We start from the raw sequence: 24,616 nt of genomic DNA, 5'->3' as shown, positions 1-24,616 counted from the left end.
ATGCTACGCTATTTTACTTTATCATCAATAGCATTCCAGAATGATATTGATCAGCGGCTGTTAGCTACGCTATGTCACCCATGATCACTAACATTTGCTCTTTTTACTTTTTACTCATTATATATATACATTTCCATTCTTTCTATATATCCAATCATGAAGTTAATTTAGATTTTGTATGATTCAGAGTTAAATCACCTCATGAATTTGAATCAATTAAATCTCCAGGACCCCATTATAGTTTTATCATCATGGTATTGTAACAGTAGATATTCTTTAATCTATATTAAAAAAATGTTTATTAAATATTAGAATGTTAGACTTGTCAGAACTTAATTATGTAAACATGTAGACAAAGAAACACACATAACAGAAATATATGTAGATATACATTAATGTATCCATACAGGCTTTGTGTGTACTTCTTCTTATGTTTTCTTGTATTGTCTTTTGACTTTAATGGAAAATAAATAAAAAAAACAACACTGGGTCATTTTCAGTGTTTTGCCTGTATTTTAACTTCATGAGTAGTTATCATTGTGAAAATGTTCATGGGATGCCGCATTCCACCGTGAACCTGCCAACCAGTCAAGGTCCAGTAGTGACTGGAGCCATTATGAGAGGAAATTTCGACGTGGTCAGTGCTTCGGTGTGCACACAAAGGAATAAACAGTCATTTCCTTCCATTTTCAGTAATGTCAGCAGCTCCACCCTCCTCCCCTCCCTGCCTCACCCCATCTCTCTCCCACCCACACTGTTTCACTCATACCCCATGCTGCCACCTACACACACACACACACACACAGATCAAAGCTCACTATCTGCTTCATATCAGACTGATCTGTGATCGATTGCGGACATAGCAGGGATCAGCTGCCTGTCAACATACCACTGATAAAACACACACACACACACACACACACACACACACACACACACACACACACACACACACACACACACACACACACACACACACACACACACACACACACACACACACACACACACACACACACACACACACACACACACACACACACACAGCCAATTAGCCTGTTTCGTTCTGTGACCTGTGAAAGTGTTTGTTGTGCTCGGCCTCGTAGCCAAACATGTAGTGACAGCCGTATTATTTACGTTGACTTATTTACGTCGAAGACAATTCAACGATGGGTTTTCATACAAGGCTATCGGTTAATATGTCTTGTGATACCTCAGTATTATTTATCACCACATAGCTTATTGATATTGAGGCAAAACGGCTACATAATAACTACATTAATGTAAACTAAACCACATCCAACTGAAATGAGTACTAAATAATGGATCTCTAAAGAAGAATATCAATGAATGACTGTAAGTAATGGTTGGATTAAATGAGGTTGAAATAAAATTCAAGCAACCATGAACTAAACTTAAATACAACATCTCATTCTAAATTAAAGCAGCAATATTGAATTAAAAAAAGTAAACTAAGGAGTTGGTTAAGGAGTACTTGAACTGATGGATTATGAATGTGAATAAAAATAGATTAAAATCCTTATATCAATATTTAATTAGCATCGTTTGAATTGAAAATAAATACGTTTCCTAACTCTAGATTCGGATCTTCGGTGTTACGTTTAGTCTGTTTGTGTCACTGTCATGGCTGTTGTCATGGCAACGTAAAACAATCTGATGGTGGATCTTAAATACAAGCTGCTGCTAACTGAAGATAAACTCTTGCTGCTGCGTTGAGAAAGTTATTTTTCTTGAGGCTGCCGTGACGTAGAATCACTTCTCTGTGGAAACAGTGACACATCAGTTTCATCAGGACCGTGCAGAACATCCACAGAGCTGTGAAAGAAAGGCGTCTCGGTGATTAGAGTCATCGTCTTTGATTCGATGGTGATGGAGGCCTGCTGACGTGTTTGTGAAGCCTGAAATGATTCATTTTGATTGAATGATTTGAATTGTTTCATATGAAATGTGCTGGAAATAAAATGCTATAAAGGTACAGTTGCTCCGTTTGGCAGCGACTGTCGCTGCAGAGTTGCTGTGTGGAGCGCTGAGCACACTGTGAGCTTTAGCCTGCGGTGTTGTCCGAACAGCCACTGTTTCACTAAACTCCTGTTTACTGGAGAAAAGGGTCGTGAGCATTCGCTGGCATTCACAGCTTCAGCAACATTAGTGTCTTGAATAATAAGATAAGGTGAGAGGTACTGGTTCTTCCTGTTCCCATCTGATGACTCATCATTTTCCTTCAAGAGCAGCCAGATTATAGAGCATCTTCCTCCAACTAACTGTATTAAATAAAGTTGGATTCAATAAGTGACTGACCCTTTGGTGAATGACACAGTTAATCTACTTTTCTATACGCTGTATTTCCAATTTTATTGTCTTCATCAAGACGAGAGAACAGGATTTTATTATTTTATATTTACATGGCAAAAGTAAATGGTAAATGGTAAATGGTCTAGATTTATATAGCGCCTTCTAACCACACTGAGTGCAGTCCCAAAGCGCTTTACATATCAGCTCACTCACCCATTCACGCTCACATTCACACACCAATGGGACAGTAAAAGTAACAATACATCACAATATTTTATAAGTGCTGTGGGACCAAATTTGTTAAAGCAGCTTATTCAGACAATTCCCTTCTTGAGAATTGTAAGAGGGAAATGAAAGCGAACAGAGGAAGTATCAGAGCTGCACGCTGTCAGCAAACTCATCTCAGAAATACACAAACAATTACCACATGATAACAGCATGACAGATAAACCCCGCAACTGCTTTCTGGGAGACTCTGCTTCAGCTGGTTTTTGTGTTTTCTCTGCCTTTTCTGGCTTCTTTCCTGGCCGTGTGGTTTGCCCTCGGTCTAGATAGTGAGTTCATCTTTATCTGCAGCTCATCTTCTCCTTCCCTCTCATCTGCTGCCTGTGTGCTCTGACCTCTGACGTCCTTATTGGCGCCCAACCCGAGGTTCACTGTGACCCCAATCGAGGCGTCGCACACCGAAAAGATGAGAGAAATAATGTGAACTATTTAGATTAAAAAAAAACAAAAATCAAATTCATATCAACTTCACAATGATATACATATGTATTTTTTTTTTTTTACAACTTGCATGAACAATATACAAATCTGTTGTCCACCCTCTTCTTTTTGGAGAGTGAAAAGCCTCCTATCCATCACCTGGACATATGCTGATATGAGTCTGGCGACTCTGCTGAGTGTCAGCTGGTTTTCACAAATACATCATGTCACTGAATGCTTTGTAACTCCTGTCCCTGCCGCTGCAGTCATGTGATGGCAGCTGAGACCAGATAAAAGCTTCAGGTCAAGCGGGTCAACAGCAGATGACCCTGCAACCACACCCCAGAAGTGGAAAATAACAAAGGAGTTGATTATTTTGTGAGAGACTTTTAAAGTATCATTACTTTTTGTTATTTTTTTGTTTTCAATTTCACTTCCCAGATGTCAACGTCGTCACATTTATAGTCGTACCCTCAGCGTCTTTGGCAACAACGTGGAAAAGATGATTTGTTTGCACGTGCGTCATAATTTTTAATGCGCGGCAGATGTAAACAGATGAAAATATCTGGTGAAAAAAAAAAAGAGGGTACTACCGTCTAAATTGGGTTTGAGGTTCTTTGAAAGAGGTGATCTCCAAACTCCATAAAGATGGGAATCCTCCCACATGTGAACTCCCTTTTTTTGGTTCGAGATCAAAGAAGTCAGTGGTATTTTCCATCTTTTCCTCATTTAATGATCTTTATCAGGCACATTTGGCGTCTAATTTGTCCCTCCCTGAAGTTTACACGATTCAGCTGCCAACAGTGTGGAATCATGTCAAGAGTCTCATGAGCGAAGCCCAGGTCCAACACTAAAACTACTTAAAACGTCACATTACATCTTTAACACGGTTTAAATGTGAAGTTTGCAAGGGTAAAACTCTATATAGCTGCTTCTAATATAACAAGTATTTGCAATAGTCTTGCCAAATTCGCAGTGTGTGCAACTTCACACCATCACAGGGAATAAAAAAAGATTCGAGTGACACTTTGACACCGTGTGAAATGTTTCACTATTTCGAAGTGTTAATTTGAGTCCGCGGGGTGTGAATATGTATAAACTGTGGAGAAAAAAAAGAAAGAAGAAGTGCCGGTGAGTGGGAGTTGTTTTAACGCGAGTCCTCCTGTGAAGTCGTCGGTATAACACACACGTGAAGGAAGCTTCTAACGATGATTAACAGTGAGATCAGTCACGTTGCCTGCGAGACTCATCCAAACCCAACTCCTGCTGGAAACGACGCAGTTAAAAGTCATTGTCCTGGTCAACTTTTCAAACTAAACAGCGGCTTGACGGTGAGGTTACCACGACAACACTGCTCCAGGCTCTGGCCACAATTAGCAGTAAAACAGGCATCAAACATCTGAGGAGGGCGGACGAGGACCCAGACTCACTCCGTCTTTGTTCTTTAGTAGTTCTGATGGTTTATAACAACAAACTCTGAAAAGGAAGTGTGACTTTTTAGGTGTCTTTATTTTTTTTAAACAACATATGTGGATAGTGGGAGAGAGTGGGAGGGTGGGAACAGTAGCCGGTCAGATTCCAGCATAATAACTGCAGGGTCATTAACAGGAAATACCAACAAACACGCTGAGTGACTGTGTGTGTAGACGTGGAGCAGAGTTCCTGTCCGACATTCACTGAGACGCTCTGCTCCGAAACCCCAGTCTGCAGCTATTCTCACCAGAACAGTCAAGATCAGGACATTATTAGGTTAAATAGTGATGAATGCAGACTCTCTTTAGACGTTTCTCCTCCATGGAGGGTACACGACGTCGAGGACTTTGACGCTGAGTTTCAGCACCTTCCTTATTTTTTAATTGTTCACTTGTCAGTAAAGACAAGTCTGCATTCTGAAAGCTCTGAAGATCAACATCATGCTCCCTCTCTCCTTTCTCTCCTTTCAGTTTATTTAATGACGGCCAGTTGAAGGTCTGGGATGAATCACAAGGGTGGTTTGGATTCTTCTGTGACCTTTTAAAGACAAAGATTCCTCCTTTCGTCTTCAGCTCCAGTTGGTCATCATCTCCGACTACTGAGAGATATTCACTCAACCTTTGTCTTCCACGTCCAGTACTGCTGAATTTAATATAATAAACTGCTTAAAGTAATCCAGGTGGGATAGTGAAACCTTCTGCAACACTAAGCTGGATCAAAATGCGTGCAGCAAATGGAAAAATGTGTTTTAAGTACAAAGTACAAAAATAGATCCAGTGTTTCATCCACCTTGAATGTGGAGGACACTGGTTCAATTCCTGGTCGAGGCAGGAAGGTCTGTAATGTTTGCTGTAGTAACCTTGTTGATAGTGATCATCCAAACAGACCCTGTAGCGCCGCGATATGTAATAATGGTGCGTTATGTAATAATGTAATGCATTTTCAACTCAGTAATCAGTAATAACACCACATTTTGTAACACTCTGCCGCATTTTGTGATAAAATTCTTGAACACATTTTATTATGTATTGCAACAGTTACTACAAAATGTGGGTGTTCCACTTTTTTAAGTAGAAATCTGGTGCATTATGGAAAGCATTTTGCCCTTTATAATAAAAAAAGAATGAAAAATAAATTAAGATTCAGTTGGGATAGAATTATATCTCACTCTTTTCTCTTGCTCCTGTCCTGCCAACACAGCAGTGTTAGAATGCCGCTCTATATCAGGTAGAACTTTGTAGATCACCTGCCATTGTCGCTGGAAGATTTTTAAAGTTACAGCCAATCGGTATTTCCACTGGCCATTTCTTTTTTCTTGAAAAAATGAAAACAGATTGTTAGTGCCATTGAGTGCATTTAATCATTTAACCCAGATTTTGTAACAACTGTTTCCTATGTAACAAGTTATTACAAAAATGCGACAAAGTTTCTTACAGAATGCCTTCAGGAATTGTATTACAAGATGCGACGCTATTACATAATGAATTGAAAGGGTATTAGATTATTACATAATGGATCCGTTCAGTAATTTCTTGACAAAGACCAGTTTTGTGTCTTTTGTAACCAAAATAAAATACACAGAGCTCTACTGACCTAATAAATAATTGGTAACTCTGTTTATGATCCTTTCTGTCATTGTCAGCATAACATTATTTACTTTAAAAAAACACGTGTTCCCTAGAAAACTAAAACACAATTATTTCAAGTAGTCCAATCAAATGATCACAAAAGGGGAATGTGTTGATCTCACCTTCTGTCCTCCATTGTCCTTCAGACAAGTTCAATCAACCATCCATCTTCTTCTGCAGAGGTGAGCCCACTGGAAAGGGCCTGGACTTTAAACCAATGGCATTCTCACTAAAGTAGAGTGCAAACCAATCAATGCCATACCATATAGGAGTACCTTCTACATTTTAGCCCTTCATTATCTAGTTTCTAATAAAAACTGATGCAACTCAATTAAAGCTGAATAAACCAACTGCATCTGCAACCAACTAATGGAATAAATGAATGCATAACTTAATAAATATGTCAAATGTAAAAAAACAAAAACAAAACGAATAATTATTATATCAACATTTTCTCACTGTTTATGAGGAAAATCAATAAATGTCATATGTGACTGGCGTCCAAATAAACATTTGATCTCATTAGGTGGTTTGTTTTGATTATTTTTCGTATATCCTCCCAGTTTCCTGTGAGGCTGGTGTTTGTTTCATGTTGCAGCCATGTCAGTTGTAGAGCTTGTGTGCTGGTCAGACAGTAAAGTCAGATTAGAGCCACACTGACTCCATTCACACTGTGGCGATAACTGGAGAGGAAACACCCCTCACACACACACACACACACACACACACACACACACACACACACACACACACACACACACACACACACACACACACACACACACACACACAAACACGGGGGATGAGGAGGAAACACCGTTAGACGTGCGCGCGCACGAGCACGCCCAGTGGGAGGGAGGGTCTCCGCGCGCTCAGCCTCTCAGTCAGTTTCATTGACTTCAGTTGAAAGTCAGCTGAACTTTTTTTTTTCCTTTTCTTTTAAACCGGTTTTATTTTATTTTTTCAATAATTTTACGAACTTGTCCCGTTCCCCCCTCCTCTCTCTCTTTTAACTTCACGAGACTCCTCGTGTGTCTCGCGCTGTGTCAGGACTGCGGCTCCTCGTGCGTCGGAGGAGCAACAGGAGGTTTCCCCCGCGAACGGGGAGGGATTCACCGGGGAGACTTTCTCCCACCAGCTGCGGCTCCTCCCGGGTCTCTGCCCGGAGCTGGAGCTCCCCTCGGCCGGGACGTCCACACTGTGACCCGGGATATCTGCTGTCTGACCCGGGACAGGCTCCCTGCTGTCTGAACGGTACCGTTCCTGGACGCACACTTCATTACTTTATAGTTTCTATGTGATATAATCAATATACTGAAGTTTGTAAACTTTCGCTTTTAATTCTAAATATTTTTATAGAATTCTCCAAAAACAACAACAAAGAATGTGACAACAATCTCTGATTTTAATAATGATGTAACACATCAGTATTAACAGTTCTTGTTTATTAGAAATAGTAAGTTTAGTCAGCATGACTCAAAAAAAAAAAGTGGCTGTGGGAGAAACAAAGAAACGTTTTGGGGAAATGAACTGGATGAAAAGATTGAATTATTTCAAAACTGCCCTTTTTGACATGCTGCACTGGCAACGTGCTCTGACACATGTTAAAAAAAAGGTTATAAATACTGGTACAGGTCACAGGAATGTAGGAATCTAGTTTGTATCAGGTTTGTTAATGTGTAGAATTTGTGTCCAGAGGAAGATTTTGTACAAGAATTCCTCAGGAATGTGCCTGGAAATGTCAGTGTCAGTGTGACCACAGAACAAAAGACACCATGAGAATTCCAAAAGTGCATTTATTTGTCTTGATAAAGATCCTCGCCATGCCGTCACATCCCCTTGTACATTCTTCTGACTTTATTTTGTCTCAAGCCTGTTGGATGGACTTGAAAAGTTTATAAGTTACTTGAATTTATTTCGTATTTATATTTACTTTTATTCCCAGTATACCTCTTTCGCATGTTAGAAAAAGCATTACTCATGACAATTAAGAACACACTTTTAGATATAGTGGATGTTAAGAATTTTGTATTCTTTTGCTTTTTTTTTTTTTTTTTACTAAGAAGATTGACACCATAGTGTCAATTAATCTGTAAATCATTTCAGATTGTTTCAAACATTGGAGGTAATATAAAACAGGACTGCTTGAGCAACAGCAAAACTTAACAATTTATTCAAGAACAAACATAACGTATAAAATGTGACTTCAAGGGGATTTACTCTTGTGCTGCTACCGGTCTTGATGCCTTCAAGTCTTATTTTCCAGGTCTACCAATGGCTAATGGATTGTCGAAAACCATCTCTGTGTTTATCCTGCAGTCTGTCCCCCATCATGCGCCCTGCAGCTGTGTGCACCGGTCTGCGCTGCAGCCTGGTCCCGCTCCTGCTCATCTTGGTGACTCGTCCAGCTGCAGGATACAACCTGGACCAGGACCACAGTCTGGAGTTCAGCGGGCCCCCCGCCTCCATGTTTGGCTACTCCGTCCTGTTGCATCGCCATGGAGCCCATAGCTGGTCTGTATCAACGCTGCTCGTCTCATATTGATTACTGACCCACTGTTCTACAGTTTAAATATCAGAGACAAGTTGTTCAGGCTTAAAGGTTAAGACCCAGGGGACTATTACAGTTACAGCTGCGAGGGTGACTAGAATGGATATGTTCCATTAAAGTAATGCTTTAAAAGCTCCTTTCTTCACACAGCATGACTGTGTGTGTGTGTGTGTGCACTAATTAGCCAATTCTTTCCAGTGATAGAAGCTCTTTGATACTTCACACACAGATACCATTCACACATGGGCCAAGAGACAGACCCAGTCTTAACTTCCTCTCTCCCTCCCTCTTCCAGGTTGGTCGTTGGAGCCCCCGTTGCAAACTCGTCTACGAATCCATCAGCCCGATCTCCGGGAGCTATTTTTCGCTGCGGCATCGCAGCTGATTCAAGACACTGCCACCACATGCATTCCGGTGCGTGTGTGTAGTTTGTTTTATTTTATTTTTTTTAGTCTTCTGTGTCTGTTTTAGTGAGAGACACTTCAACTAAAATGTGACGTGCCAACAGATATGCCGATGCAAACGTGAAGTAGTACAAATTGTGTGTGTGGTTGCAGACGTGCAGCAATGCGGGAAGACGTGTGAAGCAGAAAGTGATCACCAGTGGCTGGGCGTCAGTCTGTCCAGACAACCTGGAGACAACGGGGGACACATACTGGTAATCCATACATACTAAATCCTCATTTCCTAAACTTTCTTGCTTTTTTGCACGGAACCTTTAAATCCGGTCCGACAGGAGCCATTATATGAGTCTGAACAAGGAGGTATTAATGTGGACGGACACACGGCTTCAGTCACAGTAACACAGGTCATGGGAATAACAATGCTATTATTCTGTTACCCGCTGGTTTAGTAAGAAGTCATTGTCACGTGTTGTTTATATGTTGGATGCTCTGTGTGTGTGTGTGTGTGTTCAGGCCTGTGCTCACCGTTGGAAGAACGTCTTCTATTCAAGGAAAGACAGTCAGAACAACAAGCTGCCAAACGGGGTCTGTTATCGCTATGGCAACGACCTGAGACACCCCCAGCCCATCATCCCCTGTTACAGAGGTACACCTGTGCACTGGCTAGACATATTTGAAGTTTTGGGTAATGGACAGGTGTCTGTTGCTCCATGTCTTAACGTCAAAAGAAAGTATCTGTAAAGTTACTGTGACTTTTTGGAGAAATACTGCGCGACAACTTCTTGATTCCGTAAAACTGATCAGGAAGTCTGGCTGCATCTTCTGATTGCGGAGCATAGAAGTCGATCCCCGAGATCTGCATGTAATGCAGAAATCATATTTCTGTTACACTTTCAATTGCATAATGTGATGATGCTGCAGAATCTGGACCACAGTGGGATGATGATGAAACAAATCAGAAGTGCAGGGGTTAACTGTACATCTATTGTAACCCAGTTTAATATCTCTCTGTGGGATCGAGGATTTGTTTTGACTGTCGGAAAGGTAGCCCGTACTTCTCGGGGTCAAGTTGGGATTATGTTCGGGGCAGGGGAAGGGAGCCGCACACCCATTATGTCTGTCAATGTCCTCATAAAGATAGCTTTACATACAGCTATGTGTGTGAGAGTGTGTGAAGCCAGCAGCTGCTGGAAGAAAACATTGGATTTTTTCTTTTTTTTCTTCTTCCTATGTGTTTGCTCACCTTCACCTCTCGATATGTTTGTAACAGACTACCAGAGGAAGTTTGGAGAGGATTATGGATCATGTCAGGCAGGAATTTCCAACTTCCTGACAGAGGTTAGTAAAACACCGACAGCAATCCTGTCGTCTTTGTTCCTCCTCTACATTTTCATGCGATCGATTTAATAAAGCACAGCCATCTGCTCCCTTGTTGCTCTTTTGAAATTCACTAATGTACAAAAGAATTTTATTTATTTTTTTAACTTTTTGATGACTCAGCTTCTTTTCACAACGTCATGATTTGGTAACGTTTCACAAAAATCCCATCAAATTTGAGCGTCACTTTATAATGCTGAAACTCTCTTTTTGCTCTGTGTTTTTGCCAGGATCTGATCATCATGGGGGCTCCAGGGACGTCTTATTGGACGGGATCGGTCCTGGTCTACAACACGTCCAGCAGGAGGATGTCAGTCTACCTGGACGATGTGACCGGACTTGTCCGATTTGGGAGCTACCTCGGTGAATAATATTCCTGTCACCGTATTATTACTGCGTAATATTGCTATTACACTGTGATTATGAGTTTCCTTTATGGCATCACAGCTGCAGCTATTACCCTGTTTTCTTAAATATAGTCAGTCTGTATTAGTCACTTTCTGTGCCAGAGTTGTGTGTTACTGCTCTTATAATCTGATGCTGTGTTATTATGTGCCTCAGGTGACTGTTTAGCTTCTTTGTGAGTAAAGTAGATTTATTGGAACAGCTGCTGTGAGTCTCAGCTCAAAATTCACCAGAGAAAACACATCGATGAGATCATTGAATAGACATCTTGGTTTTTCTTTTAGTATTTAAGCAATGTTGTTGTTACTTTTCAAGCCTTTACAGGTTTTTATTTGTTTCACAGCTATTTTGAGATGAGTCTGTTAATTGTAAACCACAGAGGTTTACAGAGTGCAGAAGCTCCTCGGATGTTCTCACCGAAGAAAATTCTTTTTTGTGTTTCCTCATTTTTAATCATTTTCAATGGATTTAGAATTAATACTGTCATATATACAACATACACTCCGAAGACATTCGAAGTTCAATATCAAAACAAACTAAAATAAATGTAGTTGAGCCCATATGGCGGGTGCATGTTGGAGTGTTTATGTTGAGTGAATAAAGACAAAACCACACCAGCAGCCTGTGTCACCCATGTGCTCGGCCAGAAACCCACACAGAAAGGTGTGACGTTCTTCAGGTGTCAAAGTGAAACATCTATCCTCGCGACGGTGCACTCAATGCACATTAGAGAAACATTTGCTGATGTATTTTGTAAGCGTGCAGCACTTTCAGTCGCTCTCTGATCAGAAAGTCGCTGCTTTGGTTTGAACGCGTTAGAAACATGTGGTTGAGTTTGTCTGATGTTTTCATGCTCGTAGAGTAAAAAAAACAAACGCAGGTTATTTTGCCTGGAAACAGACCTTAACCTCAAACATGCATGACAAACCAAAACTGTAACCAGAAACCAGATTGTAACCATTTATGGGAACAATCAAAGGAGAAAGTTTCACTTTTCGAACGAGGTAAAGATGCTGATGATCTATAAAACTAAAGACAATTCTTAGGGGATTACTTATAAATTTGGTTTCCCTGTTAAAGTATTGTCTCAGCAGGTTTTCATTAGTCAAGCTTGCGTTGGGTTTTAAAAATCTGACATGCAACTTCTAATGACACAAGAAGAATTTAGTACAAATGCATGAAAATACATGGCTGAGACTCTGTCAAACCAACACCATAATGTCACAATACTCCTTTGTGTGTAAAGAGCTGGAATTCACGTCTTACTGAAGGACGTCCTGTGGAGTTGTGCTGTAAACAAACAAAAGTTCAATTAACTGAAACACATGGACGGCATTATTTTGTGAGTATAAACTAAGAATAGCCTGAATGCTGAGCAGCTTCTGACCTCATCGCTATTCACTAAAAAACCTTGAGCTTAATCCTCCAGTGTGGAGTATTGATGATGATGATGATGAGGATGAGGATGATGATGAGGATGAAAAAGCCACCAAAAAAGGAAGGTCTCAAACCCAACGAATATGTGGTTGTTTCAGTGGTGAGGCTTTAGAAATGCTGTTAGAGTTTTGCACCACCATATAACAGTTGAAGCTGAAGTGGTTCAAACAGACATTTCCTTCCTCTTACTACAAATCTATAAACTCTTTCTCTCTCTCAGTTTACATTCATGGTCTTACTTCTTCATTTTCTACCTCACCAGAGTGTTATTATTAGCCAGACTGCTGTTTGTAGAGCTAAAAACAAAAAAAAAAACGTGTGCAATCTGTGCACGTCTGACCCTGCGTCCCTCGGGTTTTTTGCAGGTTACTCTGTTGGAGCTGGTCACTTTCTGGACCCCACGACTGTGGAGGTGTTGGGTGGAGCTCCACAATACAACCAGAAGGGCAAGGTCGGTCCTGACTCCCTGTGTGTTCCTTAATAGTTGCATGTTCCTCCTGCTGCAATTGGCGAAAACTCCTCAAACCACAAGCAACATTATTATGGATGCCGTGAGGTTAGTGCTTGTTAACTTGCCTTGCAGGTCTTCGTCTTCGCGGTGGACGACAACATGCTGCAGGTCGTCTCGGAAGTATCTGGAACAGAAGTAAGGAGTCGCTCACCCTTTTAGCACCGCCAGTGTCATTATTACAAGTCAATGGCTCTTCTGAACTTGGAACATCATCTGTGTGTGTGTGTGTGTGTGTGTGTGTGTGTGTGTGTGTGTGTGTGTGTGTGCAGCTGGGATCCTACTTTGGCTCCAGCGTGTGTGCAGTGGATCTGAATGCTGATGGTTTGTCTGACCTGTTGGTCGGCGCTCCCATGTCGACGGGGGCCACCAGAGAGGAGGGGCGGGTCCACGTGTACATCAATCAGGGGCAGGTAAGGAAGACACACGCGCACAAAGTTACAGCGGACGTCAGTCGGGAAGTAAAGGGATCGCCAGGCGGATCCTTCCAATTTGAATGTGCAGCTCTGTGCTTTTCTCAAATCAACACGTCAACACGTCTCGACGCGACGCTGACTTTGTCTGTTTTCCTCACAAACAGAGTTCGAATTACGGGGGCGCTAAGGGGAGCTGGGCTCCCCTGAAAGGGACCTGAACTCCCCTGAAAGCCTAATTTGAAAAATTTAGGGGGAGCTCTAAAAACACTGGCAATTTTCGCATATATATTTATATTTTCTATGGGTTAAGCTTCATCAGGTTCCTGAAATAAATAATAGTAATAAAATTATGTCAATGTTGTGAGTTTATTCGCTCATCAGGCCTACAGTAGGCAGCCTACTATTTCCGAAAATCTCTTCTATGCAACCGCTGCGTCTCCCGAGAGACCAAGCACATTTTTTTACATGCGCGCGCGCACGCAAAAAAAAATCTCACGCATACCTATTCTACAAACTTGAGAGGTCTGATCGGAAAATAGGGCTCCTCCGAAAGCCACGTTGTAATTCGAACCCTGCTCACAAACTGAACTCTGTCACAGGCGAAGCTGCAAGAGGTGGAGTTTCAACTCACTGGCAGCGACGCCTACGCCGCCCGGTTCGGAGAGACCATCGCTGACCTGGGAGACCTGGACGACGACGGCTACAATGGTAACAGCCACACCAGTACACACACACTAACCCCGACCCTGACGACCCATAATAACGAGACTCGATTTGTAAATACAACTGCCGTATCCCGCTGCGTCTCATTTTGATGCTGCAGTCAACGGCCGCCTGTGTGTATTTTTGTTATGTCCGATGACAGAAATGTTAAATGGTGCAACTCGTTTTGACAGTCACAGCAACCACTACTGGTTTTACCGATCGCGTTCAGGACTTCCTCCCGCCACATCAATAACTTTTGCTGAAATGACTCAGATGTATTGACGCTTCAGTGGAAGTCACAGCTCTGGTTTTGAGCGGCAGTGCATCGACTTTGCCCGAGAGCGCATCGGCACGGGTAACAATAGGAAGTGTCGCCTGCTTCTCCTCAGCTTTCTGTTACACCTCGTCGCAGTTACTACCGAACGCCGCTACAATATTTCAGCGGCCGCTACCACGCAAACCAACCCAACGGATATAATGACTGTGTATTTTATGTCTCACCAAAGAGCCACAGCCACAAGTAAGAAGCATCACCCTCACTTTGACACAACGCCCTGAGCTGTACGCAACAAACCCCTCACCATCTGCGCGCATGAGGGGTGGAGTGTGTTATTTAGTTCATTAGGTTGGTAATGACAAACTGCTGCTGCTCTGGAACTTGAACGTGCCCTTTAATCTGCCGCGACAGGATGAAAGGCTGCATTGCCTGCTCTCGTGTCACTGGTGTTGTGGGGAACAATGTGGGGATCAAGTCACACCGTATGTGCTTGTGTCCATTTTAGGGTCAAACATCTAAATGTAAACCATTTTCATAGTTTAAGGCTCAGTTAGGGTTTAGGTTAGGGTTATGCCTCGTATTGGCTTTTGCAAAGTGACGGGAACACGACAGTGTGTGTGTGTTCCAGTAGGCCCCTCTTAGGAAAAACATAAACTGTTTGACTTGACTCGAGACCTCACTCCTTGAAATGACTCAGGTTAAAAATTAAAGGACCGTGCTGCAGATTTCTCATGTTTCTGTAAAAAAAACCAACAAAACAAACAAAAAGAAAAAAGAAACTTTGCGCCGCCCTGTAAGAAGACCCGGGGCTGGATTCTCTTATGAGTCCACAACATGCATACCTTTCTAACAATATCAACAGTGTTTGGTCATTCTTCCAGGATTTAATCTAATAAATCTGTTTACTCTTTTTGTTTATATGTTCTGTGGTCAAATGTTCAATTTGTCCTGCAAAAAAAATTAAACATTTCCAAAACTTAAAGCCTTCCCATCAGCGTCAGCTAAATTGGGATGTTGAATACGTTTACCTTCATGTCTGAGAAATAAACAGGAACGTCTTTGTTGGCGAGTTGCCAAATGTATTTCCGGATGGCTGGACACTAAATGTGAAACCACAAATAGCAAAGAGGTTATAGAAAAAGATCCACTGAGCAGCATTTTTTACATCTTTTAAAACCTTCACTATTTATAGCAGTCTAGGAATGTACATTTTATTATGTTATTGATGCAGTTTCACATTGAAGAACTTCATATGTAGCTAAATAAAAAAAAAAATGTAATCCCCGAAACTTCAAGTTGTGATGCTATAATGCTAAAGTGAGCAAAATAAGAGGCAGATTATACACGTGAAATATAAAGTTTAAAAATCTCTACCAGTTTTGAGTTGGAACCTTTTCTATATAAAACTAAATATGAATTGATGAATACATGTAAGGAAGGAAGTGAGTCGGTGGGTTCAAGGTTGAGTTTTGGCAGAGGGATCACAGATGTTTTGCATCGTGTGTGTGTGTGCGTGCGTGCGTGTGTGTGTGCGTAGATGTGGCCGTTGGCGCCCCACAGGAAGACGATCTGAGAGGAGCCGTTTACATCTACAACGGCAGGAAGGAGGGAATTTCACCAACTCCATCTCAGGTACAATTAATTCGGTAATGTATTGCATAAACGAGGATGCTTACATAATTGTAGTTATCATGACTAAGTTTTATTCAGTGGAAATGTCAGCGTTTGAAATTTTATTTGAACAAATCGGTGAATAAGAGAAGTGTGTGGCTGTATGGTGTCCTGTGTGGTCATTAACTTAACACACTGCACCTAATAAGACACTGAAATCTGTTTGTGAAAGTTTAAATGATTATATTTTGTCAAATGTATTAAGTCACATCATCCACTGGTCCTGCGATGTCCCAGCAGGTGTGAATGTGTGTGTGTGTGTTTGTGTTTCAGAGGATTTCTGGGTCGTCCCTGGGTCATGACTTCAGGATGTTGGGCCAGTCGCTGAGCTCCGGCGTCGACGTGGATGATAATGGCTACCAGGGTAAATCCTCTCCTTGTCCTGTTGTCAGCGGCGCTAAACATCTGTTGTCCCTCGGCCACGTGGTAACTCAGGTTGAACTCTGTGTCTGCAGACGTGGCGATCGGTGCCTTCCTGTCAGACTCGGCTGTGGTCCTCAGGTAAATCAACACTGAAACATCCTGTTAAAATGTGACCCGGGAATGTCCCAGCTGCTCGTGTTTCCTTTTAATGCAGGTGAACCGGAAGTCAATAGTCTTGTTTCAAATATAATCCTCAAGAGAAGCAGGATGACTCACGACATGGCTGAAAGTTTCCTGGCTGGTCTCTTCGGAAACTTTGTGAAACTATGTGCTATGAGAAAAAAAAAAGGACTTTCTGAAAGAAGTGTCGCTGTCATGAATAATAAAACCATTTCCCTGTTTACAAGAAATATCCTGAAAATCTGGACATGCTGCAATATTCTCTTTCTGATTATGTCCGCAGGACCCGTCCGGTGATTCAGGTGAAGGCGTTTCTGACGCTGCCTGATTGGATTGACCAGCAGGTGGTGCTCTGCAAAGATCTAAAGACCCCGACTGCCTGCTTCAATGTCACCGTCTGCTTCAGTGTGAAGTCCAGACAGTTCAAAGGAGCGATAGGTACAGTCCACTTCTACTAGACACTGGGCTGTGATGAGTGGAGAGGTTGTCAAGTACATCCAGTTTTCTCATAAATGCACTATAAGATCCAATAATCAAGCCTGAACACATTGTGTTCTGTACCTTATTTCAAAGAGTGTGAAATTAATCATGTAAACATCATGTGTAGTGAACATCTTGAGGTTGTGAGGTTTCTGCTGCAGCCTGCAAATGAAGCAAACCATAGCTGCTCTGTTTGTTGGTTTTAAAACCACTGTTCATCTAAAAGACTCACCCAAACACTATATCCTGATTTATAGAAATCACATTGAAAATAAATTATGCATTGCATCAATCACATATTGTATTAGAAGCTACATCTTATCACAATTAATAATTTGGATTGTTCCTGTCTTCTCTTCCTCAGACCTGCAATACAATTTGACTTCTGACCTCCTCCACAAACCTTCCTTCCCTCACCGCTTTTATTTTCATGGCAACGGCTCATCCAACAGCACAAATGGACGTGTGAGAGCGCGACAAGGCAGCCTCACTTGTACAACGCACACGGCTTATCAAAGGGTAACACAATCCTATATGTGCAGAAAACACAAGGATTTATTTATCTTTAATGGGTTGAATAATGTTAGTGAGTAACTGAATGATCGACAGTGATATTAAGAGTCTCTCTCTCTCCTACAGAAGGACGTGAGGGACATTTTCACACCAGTACAGTTTGAGGTTTCCTACAGTCTCAGAGAAACACAGAGCCAAAGATCCTCCTCCAAATCCTTCCCACCGCTGAAACCGATCCTGCAGCAGAGCGCCGGCCACCGCAACACCGTCACCAATCAGGTACGAGAAAACAGCCCAGCTGTGACTCTGTTACTGTGAATAATGTGGAACACATCAGATTGACACTTGAAGCCCTTCAGTGGGAGATCTGACTTACTTGCTCGGGAACAAAGAGAAGGAATCTACCTTACGCCTGCTGGTAATGTCGGTCCCGCGAGTCCAGATGTGTTTACAGCTGCACCGCCTCATCTGCAGCACATTAACTGACATCCTGCTCCTGCGAGTCCGCCCGTATCCCACTGACTCCTCGAAAAAAACAGAGCAGGGACGCAGAAAGAAGGGGGTCATCACAGCTGGAGCTGGTCGTCAGAAACGCCGTTACCGATGATGTGTAACTCTTGAGGTCACGGGGGGGTCAGAGGTCGCTGGAGTTGTTTGTAATGTCATCAATGAGGAAGTTATGTCTACGATGTTCATTCATCATCACGGCCGCCACAAAAAAAAAACCTTCTTCCTCTTTCGCTCTCCCAGACCCGGTTTGCCCGTTCCTGTTCTCTGGTGAACTGTTCCACCAACATGCAGCTGTCCACTCAACTGGTGCTGCCGCAGTGAGAACACACACACACCGAAACAACCAAAGCAGTATTTTGGTTGAGATGAGCCCAGCTCTGACGTTGTTCCGTATCCCCTTGTCGTGTCGTCAGTCAACAGCCGTACTTCGCTCTGGGTTCTGGCGAGACCCTCACGTTAAAAACCTCCCTGCTCAATGCCGGGGACGACGCCTTCCTGCCGCGACTGACGCTGCGGTTTCCCAACAACATCCACTACATTAAAGTCCTGCAGAATGTGAGTTCTCATCATCTGGATCATGTGAAACCGTTAATGATTTGTAAAGCTTGAGTTCTGGTGCGTCATGGTTACTGCCGATAACAGAAAGAGTCTTTCAATACTGCAACAAACGCAGGCTATTGGAAAATAGAACAAGCAGCTGGTGTGTGGCTATTTGTTTGTGCCTTTTTCCCTCAAGCCTTTGGGCATTTGTAATTTAATCTCAGGCTGTATGTAGTTTGTGGTGCAGGACACCCAAATATGAGAAGATATGTGGTCTTAAAATCTTAAAAAGATTCCTGAAACATCAGTCTTTGCCACTGTTTAGGATAGTTGTTATGTAAAAAGACAATTATGGAGCATAAACCCTAACCATTATACCTACTCAGACATATGTGTGTGTGTGTGTGTGTGTGTGAGCAGCTGGACAATGCAATCAGCTGTGACGTGACGGAGGAAGTCAACTCTACAACCGTGAATGTGGACTGCAGCGTCACCAGCCTTGTTCTTCCAGCACACTCCCAGGTAGAATTCCTACGATCTGAGAAACTGCACTTTAGTGCAACGGCTGGAAGAAAAAAACTAGAAACTGTAAGGAAGGCCGTGTGTGTGTGTGTGTGTGTGTGTGTGTGTGTGTGTGTGTGTGTGTGTGTGTGTGTGTGTGTGTGTGTGTGTGTGTGTGTGTGTGTGTGTGTGTGTGTGTGTGTGTGTGTGTCTGTACATAACAGCCAGCTGCTCCTCCCCATCACTGTCCTAATCTGGCCTTCTTTCTCCTGGTCAGATGTCAAAATCAGTCAACTTTCAGTTCTCCAGACATTTGCAGTATTTTCTGTGACTCCGTTGTTTTTGAAAGTTAATATTGTGAAAGAATCTGTCGAAATATCAAATTTCCCCCCTCAGAAATGCCAGAGCAGCAGTGGAATTTCCTTTAACATAAAATGTGTTATTGTAATACCAAAATATGAGCACAGCAGCAAAGGAAGGGAGATTTGAAAGTCTTGAGTGATCCTTCTGCTGCTCATCCGAACAAAAACGCCAGGAATTTGAAAACCCTGTTTGTTGCTTGTAGCTTAATATCAGCTTTCTCCTGGACGTGAGCCAGAACAGCACGCCGGGTGACGCCTTCATTCACGTCAACACCAGCAGGTAAGAACTATACCGACTGAGAGTCCACTGTGTTCGACTTTTACTGTTTAACAAGGAGGAGTGATTGATTTAGTTTTAAAAATGAAATGATTTAAAACTGATTTTATTTTTGTTGAAAAATCTAATTGACTTCATCTTGTCTGTTCTTTTCTTCAGCGATAACTACGAGAGAGATGATTTTCTCCACGACAACTCCGTCAGCCTCCTCCTTCCTCTCAAATACGGAGTCAATGTCAACATCCACGGGTAAATTAGCAGATTATCTATTATTAATAGAATCGGATAAGTTGTGGTTTTACTAAAAGATTTTTTTAAAACCACACTGATGAATAATCACTCTCGTTTATTTTCAGCTTTGTGAGTCCCACCTCATTTGTGTTTGGAGATGAAGACACCATCCCAGCTGACTGTTACCCTGAAAAATTCAATTACACATACAAGGTGGGGTCCTTTTAGTGAAGCCGCTGCTTTAGCTGACGAAACGCAGATTCTGGGATTATTACAAGCAAATACACGCCACTGAAATAGAGTGTGAGGAAGAAATGATGTTGTAAAACATGTTCACAATGACAGAAATATCTTTACATCACTGTTTTCTGCACTAAACGTACAGGTGGAATAAAAACAACAAAATTGTGATGAATATTGAGCTCGCTTCCATTTAAGCGTCACAATCAGCCTCAGGAGTGAAAAAATGCAAGTCAAGATGCAATGACGTCACCCTGAAACTGAATAAGCTCAATGGAATTTAGTTTATTTTCTTTCTTTTTTTTCCACACACACCTCTTCTGGTGCGATCTGTTCAAAATGTGTGGATGCGGCGAGGCGACAGGAGTGAGTGAGTGAGGGACCCCAGGGTGAGGATGGAGAATTAGCTCTTCAAGCTCGGCGGCCGCGTGTCAATGTCCGCTGCTCCGACGGCGCAACCACAACGTTATGCTGTGAGCAATTCAGCTCTTTTGTCACTTGAAAACTAAAAATTTTGTTTTGTGTCTTGCCTTTGCAGGTGCTAAACTCCGGCCCCAGCAGGTCAATCAACACGGTGGTTGAGATTGCGCTGCCAAAGATCCTGGCGCCTTACCGGCATCGGCTGCTGCAGGTGGTCGACTGGCAGGTACGAACATACGAACAGAAGCGGATGTGAAGATACATTATCGTCGCTCTGTGTGCCTCCTGAGAGGCGTCAAGTAGTCACCAGTGGGAGACTCGTGCAGAAAGGTTTTAAAAAGTGGAATGCCGTGTTAACGGGGTCTGTTTCTGCAGGCGTCTCAGGGCGTCTGCTCCGTCAGTGACTCCACCGTGTCCGTCATCGAGGACTGCGAGGTCCCCCAGGCCTCCTTTATCAAGCAGCTCATCTTCTTCTTCTCCTCTTCTTCCACCCGCAGAATGGTAGGAAACACAGCCAGACAGCAACAATACGTCTGATCCATTTAGACCGTGAGACACTTGCACACAGTTCGTCTTTCAGAAGGAGCCTTGATGGGGAATTTGTCCACGTGATGCCGTTTTACGTGCTGCGAGTGATGTTTCCACGTGACTCCATAAATAATTTGAGGTTTTTTAAGACCAATTTCCTTTCATCCATCGAGGGGAACCGTGCTGCGCTTGTCGAAGTATTACGAAAGCGCTTTGAAATGTTTGGTAAGATTTATTGTTTGGTAACAGATCCGCCGTGGTTCGGTCGACGCGGTGAAGCGATCCGTGTTACAAATGTGGAATGAGATGACGGGGCGGGCCGTCATCTTCTCTCCGCTCTGAACCTTCACCGTGTGAACTCCGCTCTTCTTCGGTCTTCAGTTTTGCGGCCGCCGCGACGAGCTGTGTGAGCGGCTGGTGTGTCGCCTCGGCAACCTGGAGACGACGAGAGACGCCACCATCCAGCTGGAGATCAGCCTGAACCCCGCCGTGCTGCTGCAAGCTCCAGTAAGACCACCTGTGAAAACGTGAAAAGGATTGACGTTGTCATTCAAGACCTCGGAGCGACTCACTATCACGGCAGGACTCGGAACATTTACTGGAGTCGATTGAACAGCAGACGTTCTTTGTGTCTTTGTCTCAGGGTCGTCATGGCGTCATGAGGGTGGAAAGCACAGCGCTGATGTCGTCCCCCAGAGCCGATCCTCACACCGTCCTCATCCAGGACCAACCCGTCGCACAGGTAAAACAACCTGCACGAAGGTTCCAACAACGGCGCGGAGCCACGGAGCAGAAATCCTTCACTGCCTTCGTCGCCGCGGTTACGCAAGTCTCTCACTCGTGTGTTTCTTATTCTCAGGTGCTGGTTGAAGCTATTTTCACCCAGAAACCGTCAGCAGCAGTGAAGATCTTCATCATCGTGGTCAGTTTGGTTTTAGGACTTATGATCCTCGCCGCTCTCATCTGGTGTTTGTGGAAGGTAAATAATAAAGTTCAGTCTGATCCAAAAAGGCATCAAATGGAAGGTCCAGCTCACACACGTGATGAAATCCACCATCAATATCTGCCAGGCCCATCAAACACATTGTTTGTTTTTTTTTTTTTTTTTTATAACGTCAAACCGTGACTGATTTATTTTGCTGATCAAGTTGATCTGCATAAACCACCGTGTCGCCGATGCACCGCCAACAAGTGTATAATGCTATAATGAGAAATGAGAAAAACTGTAGAAAAAAAATATAGAGCAGCATGACATTACATCACACTTTATAATGATTCAAAATCCATGTTGAGGATTTCATAATGAGCTCAAAAGATAAACTGCAATAACTCTAATTATAGTTTGTATTGGAGAACCAGATTATAATGACAAAACACAACACATCACTTTTCAGCATATTGCATAATGCAATATTGATACTATTGCACTAAAATGATCAGGCCATTAAAATGTATACATATATAAACTGCCTGTGTCACGGTGCATTACAAGGCAGCGATAATTCAAAGTAATAAAACTAAATACTGTGATTTAGATGTAGTGTACTGCAGTCGATTAAAACACGTCTTTGTGTCCGTCAGGCCGGTTTCTTCAAGAGAGACTTCAAGAAGAAGGAGGAGGAGTTCAACAGAGACAGCTGGGACTACGTTCCGAAACACGACAAAAGAGAGAGCACGTCCTAACCCTGACCTCTGACCTCTGACCTGGGCGTGGCGTTCACGCTGGAGCCGCGCAGCAGCACTGATGACACCCGCTGGATGTTGGGAGTGTGGCGTGCTGCTCCCCAACGCCACCCTGAGCTCCACCGCAGGTCTGACGGGAGATTTCTAAACTGTTTGGTCTGTGTTGCCCTCAAAAGACTCTGCAAGCAGTGGAAAGAGCAGTGGACCGGTCACAAGAGCTCTGCGTTTCCTGGGATGTGACGCCATCGACGACCAAGGAGGATTTCCACTTTGACTCTTTATTTTTTTAAAAGAAGGAACCAACCAAAGAAAGTGACTTCATGGTGAACTCAGGGGATGGATGCCTGGCCTCTGATTGGCTCATAAGTCTGGGAAACCTTTTGGTCATGTACAAACGTAAATATATATATATACACACACACACATGGAGGAGACTCACTGGCTGTGTGGCACTACTTCTCGCTGGACGTCATCAAAATGGGGGGAAGAAAAAAAAAAAGAGTCCTTCTGGGTCAGTGAATGCGTCTTAAACTGAGCGCCATCGCAGCGTTTCACCCTTCACGTTTTCAGCTTCTTTGAATTTCTGCTCTCTAAAGGCCACACAGCAACACTTCAACCTCAATCCTCATGATCAGCTCATTTCATCAAAACAAATCAAGCGCTTTGGAAAAACTTTTGGAGCAAATCAGACCCAAAAGGGTCAAAAATGGCGAGAAACAGTCGCAGCATCTTACTGTGCGTCTTCATTCCTCCTCCGTTTGGACTCAAACTGACACGTCACAGGGTCAGTTATTTCCTTACGTCTCGTCTTCAGGTTTATTTGGCAGAAACAATGATTTTTAATAATAACTATGACAATGCACTTGAAAGCTAAATGAAGGAAATAATTTCTCTCTCTGAATTAACAATTAGGTTGACACTAGAGGTTTTATATCAAAGTTAGCGCTGGAAATCTCCAGCTTACAGCACAAACCATCTAATAGGAAACATTTCACAAACATATTTAAATGCCCTCCCAACAAGACCTGAATATTCATAGTCAATCAGGACTTCATATGATGTAACGTTACATCTACGTATTTATTTACCAAAGACAATCTCTTGAATTTTTTTTATAATTCTCTTTCTAATTTGGGGCCATCATAGATTTTTTTAAATTTAGCTGCTTAGATAACGAAGGTGAGAGGAGTCGATTATTTGTGTACAGCAACAATAGTAACGTCACATATTGTGGCGCATCCTGGAAGAACTAACAGAATGTCACGTTTCCTGATGTTTTACGCTGAATGTCAACAAAGATTTTAGACGAACTCGTCTAAGTTTCTTTGCTTTGTGTCTTCAGGCGTCAGCTTCTTCACCGTTATTCATGTTTTTGAACATAAAAGGGTGAAAATGAAAAACACCTTTGTCTTTCCGTCCCCCTCTGAGACATGACGGGCCTTTTTCATGACATGTTTACCATGTTATGTGGTGCAAATCTGCTATATTTAACTTTTATATTGTTTTTTTTGTTGTTGTTGTTTTTTTTAAAGGTAGTACTGAAGGATTTCAGAATGAAGTTCCAGTGTGAAAGTTCAGAACAAGGTTTAACAAATAGGAAAAGCCACGTCGAGCCACAGGGTTGAAATACGGACGACTACTTGAAACCAACTTTTCAAAAATGTAATAAACTATTGAAAGTGTTGGTTTAACCGTATGTGAATGGAAACAGCTGGACAGGCTGTTCGTCCCCCCCGTCTGTTCATTCAGTAAAAAAAAGCACATCACACAGAGACGAGTGTTTAAATATTTTAATAAATGACTTTGTTGTTGTTGTTGTTTATGTGAAGTGGTTCTGCACTGGAGAGTCTCACTGCTTTATTGACACTTTTCTATTAAAATAAAAAAGATTTTTATATTTAAACAACATACTTGTATG

At 42.5% G+C, this 24,616-nt stretch overlaps 1 protein-coding gene across 1 annotated transcript; it reads left to right on the top strand.

Moving 5' to 3' along the window:
- The first annotated feature begins 7,081 nt into the window (after positions 1 to 7,081).
- On the top strand, positions 7,082 to 24,513 carry itga4 (integrin alpha 4). Its single transcript, XM_080497545.1, has 29 exons — positions 7,082 to 7,373; positions 8,439 to 8,633; positions 8,966 to 9,084; positions 9,228 to 9,328; positions 9,588 to 9,720; positions 10,345 to 10,412; positions 10,682 to 10,814; positions 12,659 to 12,744; positions 12,877 to 12,939; positions 13,074 to 13,214; positions 13,817 to 13,925; positions 15,737 to 15,831; positions 16,144 to 16,234; positions 16,326 to 16,371; positions 16,697 to 16,851; positions 17,258 to 17,412; positions 17,533 to 17,685; positions 18,157 to 18,233; positions 18,330 to 18,471; positions 18,877 to 18,978; positions 19,523 to 19,599; positions 19,756 to 19,845; positions 19,953 to 20,040; positions 20,606 to 20,713; positions 20,863 to 20,988; positions 21,397 to 21,522; positions 21,659 to 21,757; positions 21,875 to 21,994; positions 22,597 to 24,513. Exons 2-29 carry the CDS (start codon positions 8,452 to 8,454, stop codon positions 22,696 to 22,698), a joined length of 3,087 nt encoding a protein of 1,028 aa, XP_080353671.1. The 5' UTR covers positions 7,082 to 7,373; positions 8,439 to 8,451; the 3' UTR covers positions 22,699 to 24,513.
- Positions 24,514 to 24,616: the final 103 nt, after the last annotated feature.

This window comes from Blennius ocellaris, assembly GCF_963422515.1.
Source record: "Blennius ocellaris genome assembly, chromosome: 6".
Taxonomy (NCBI): Eukaryota; Metazoa; Chordata; class Actinopteri; order Blenniiformes; family Blenniidae; genus Blennius; species Blennius ocellaris.
The sequence above is the reverse complement of the archived record's forward strand: the minus strand, read 5'-3'. Positions and strand labels throughout refer to the sequence as shown.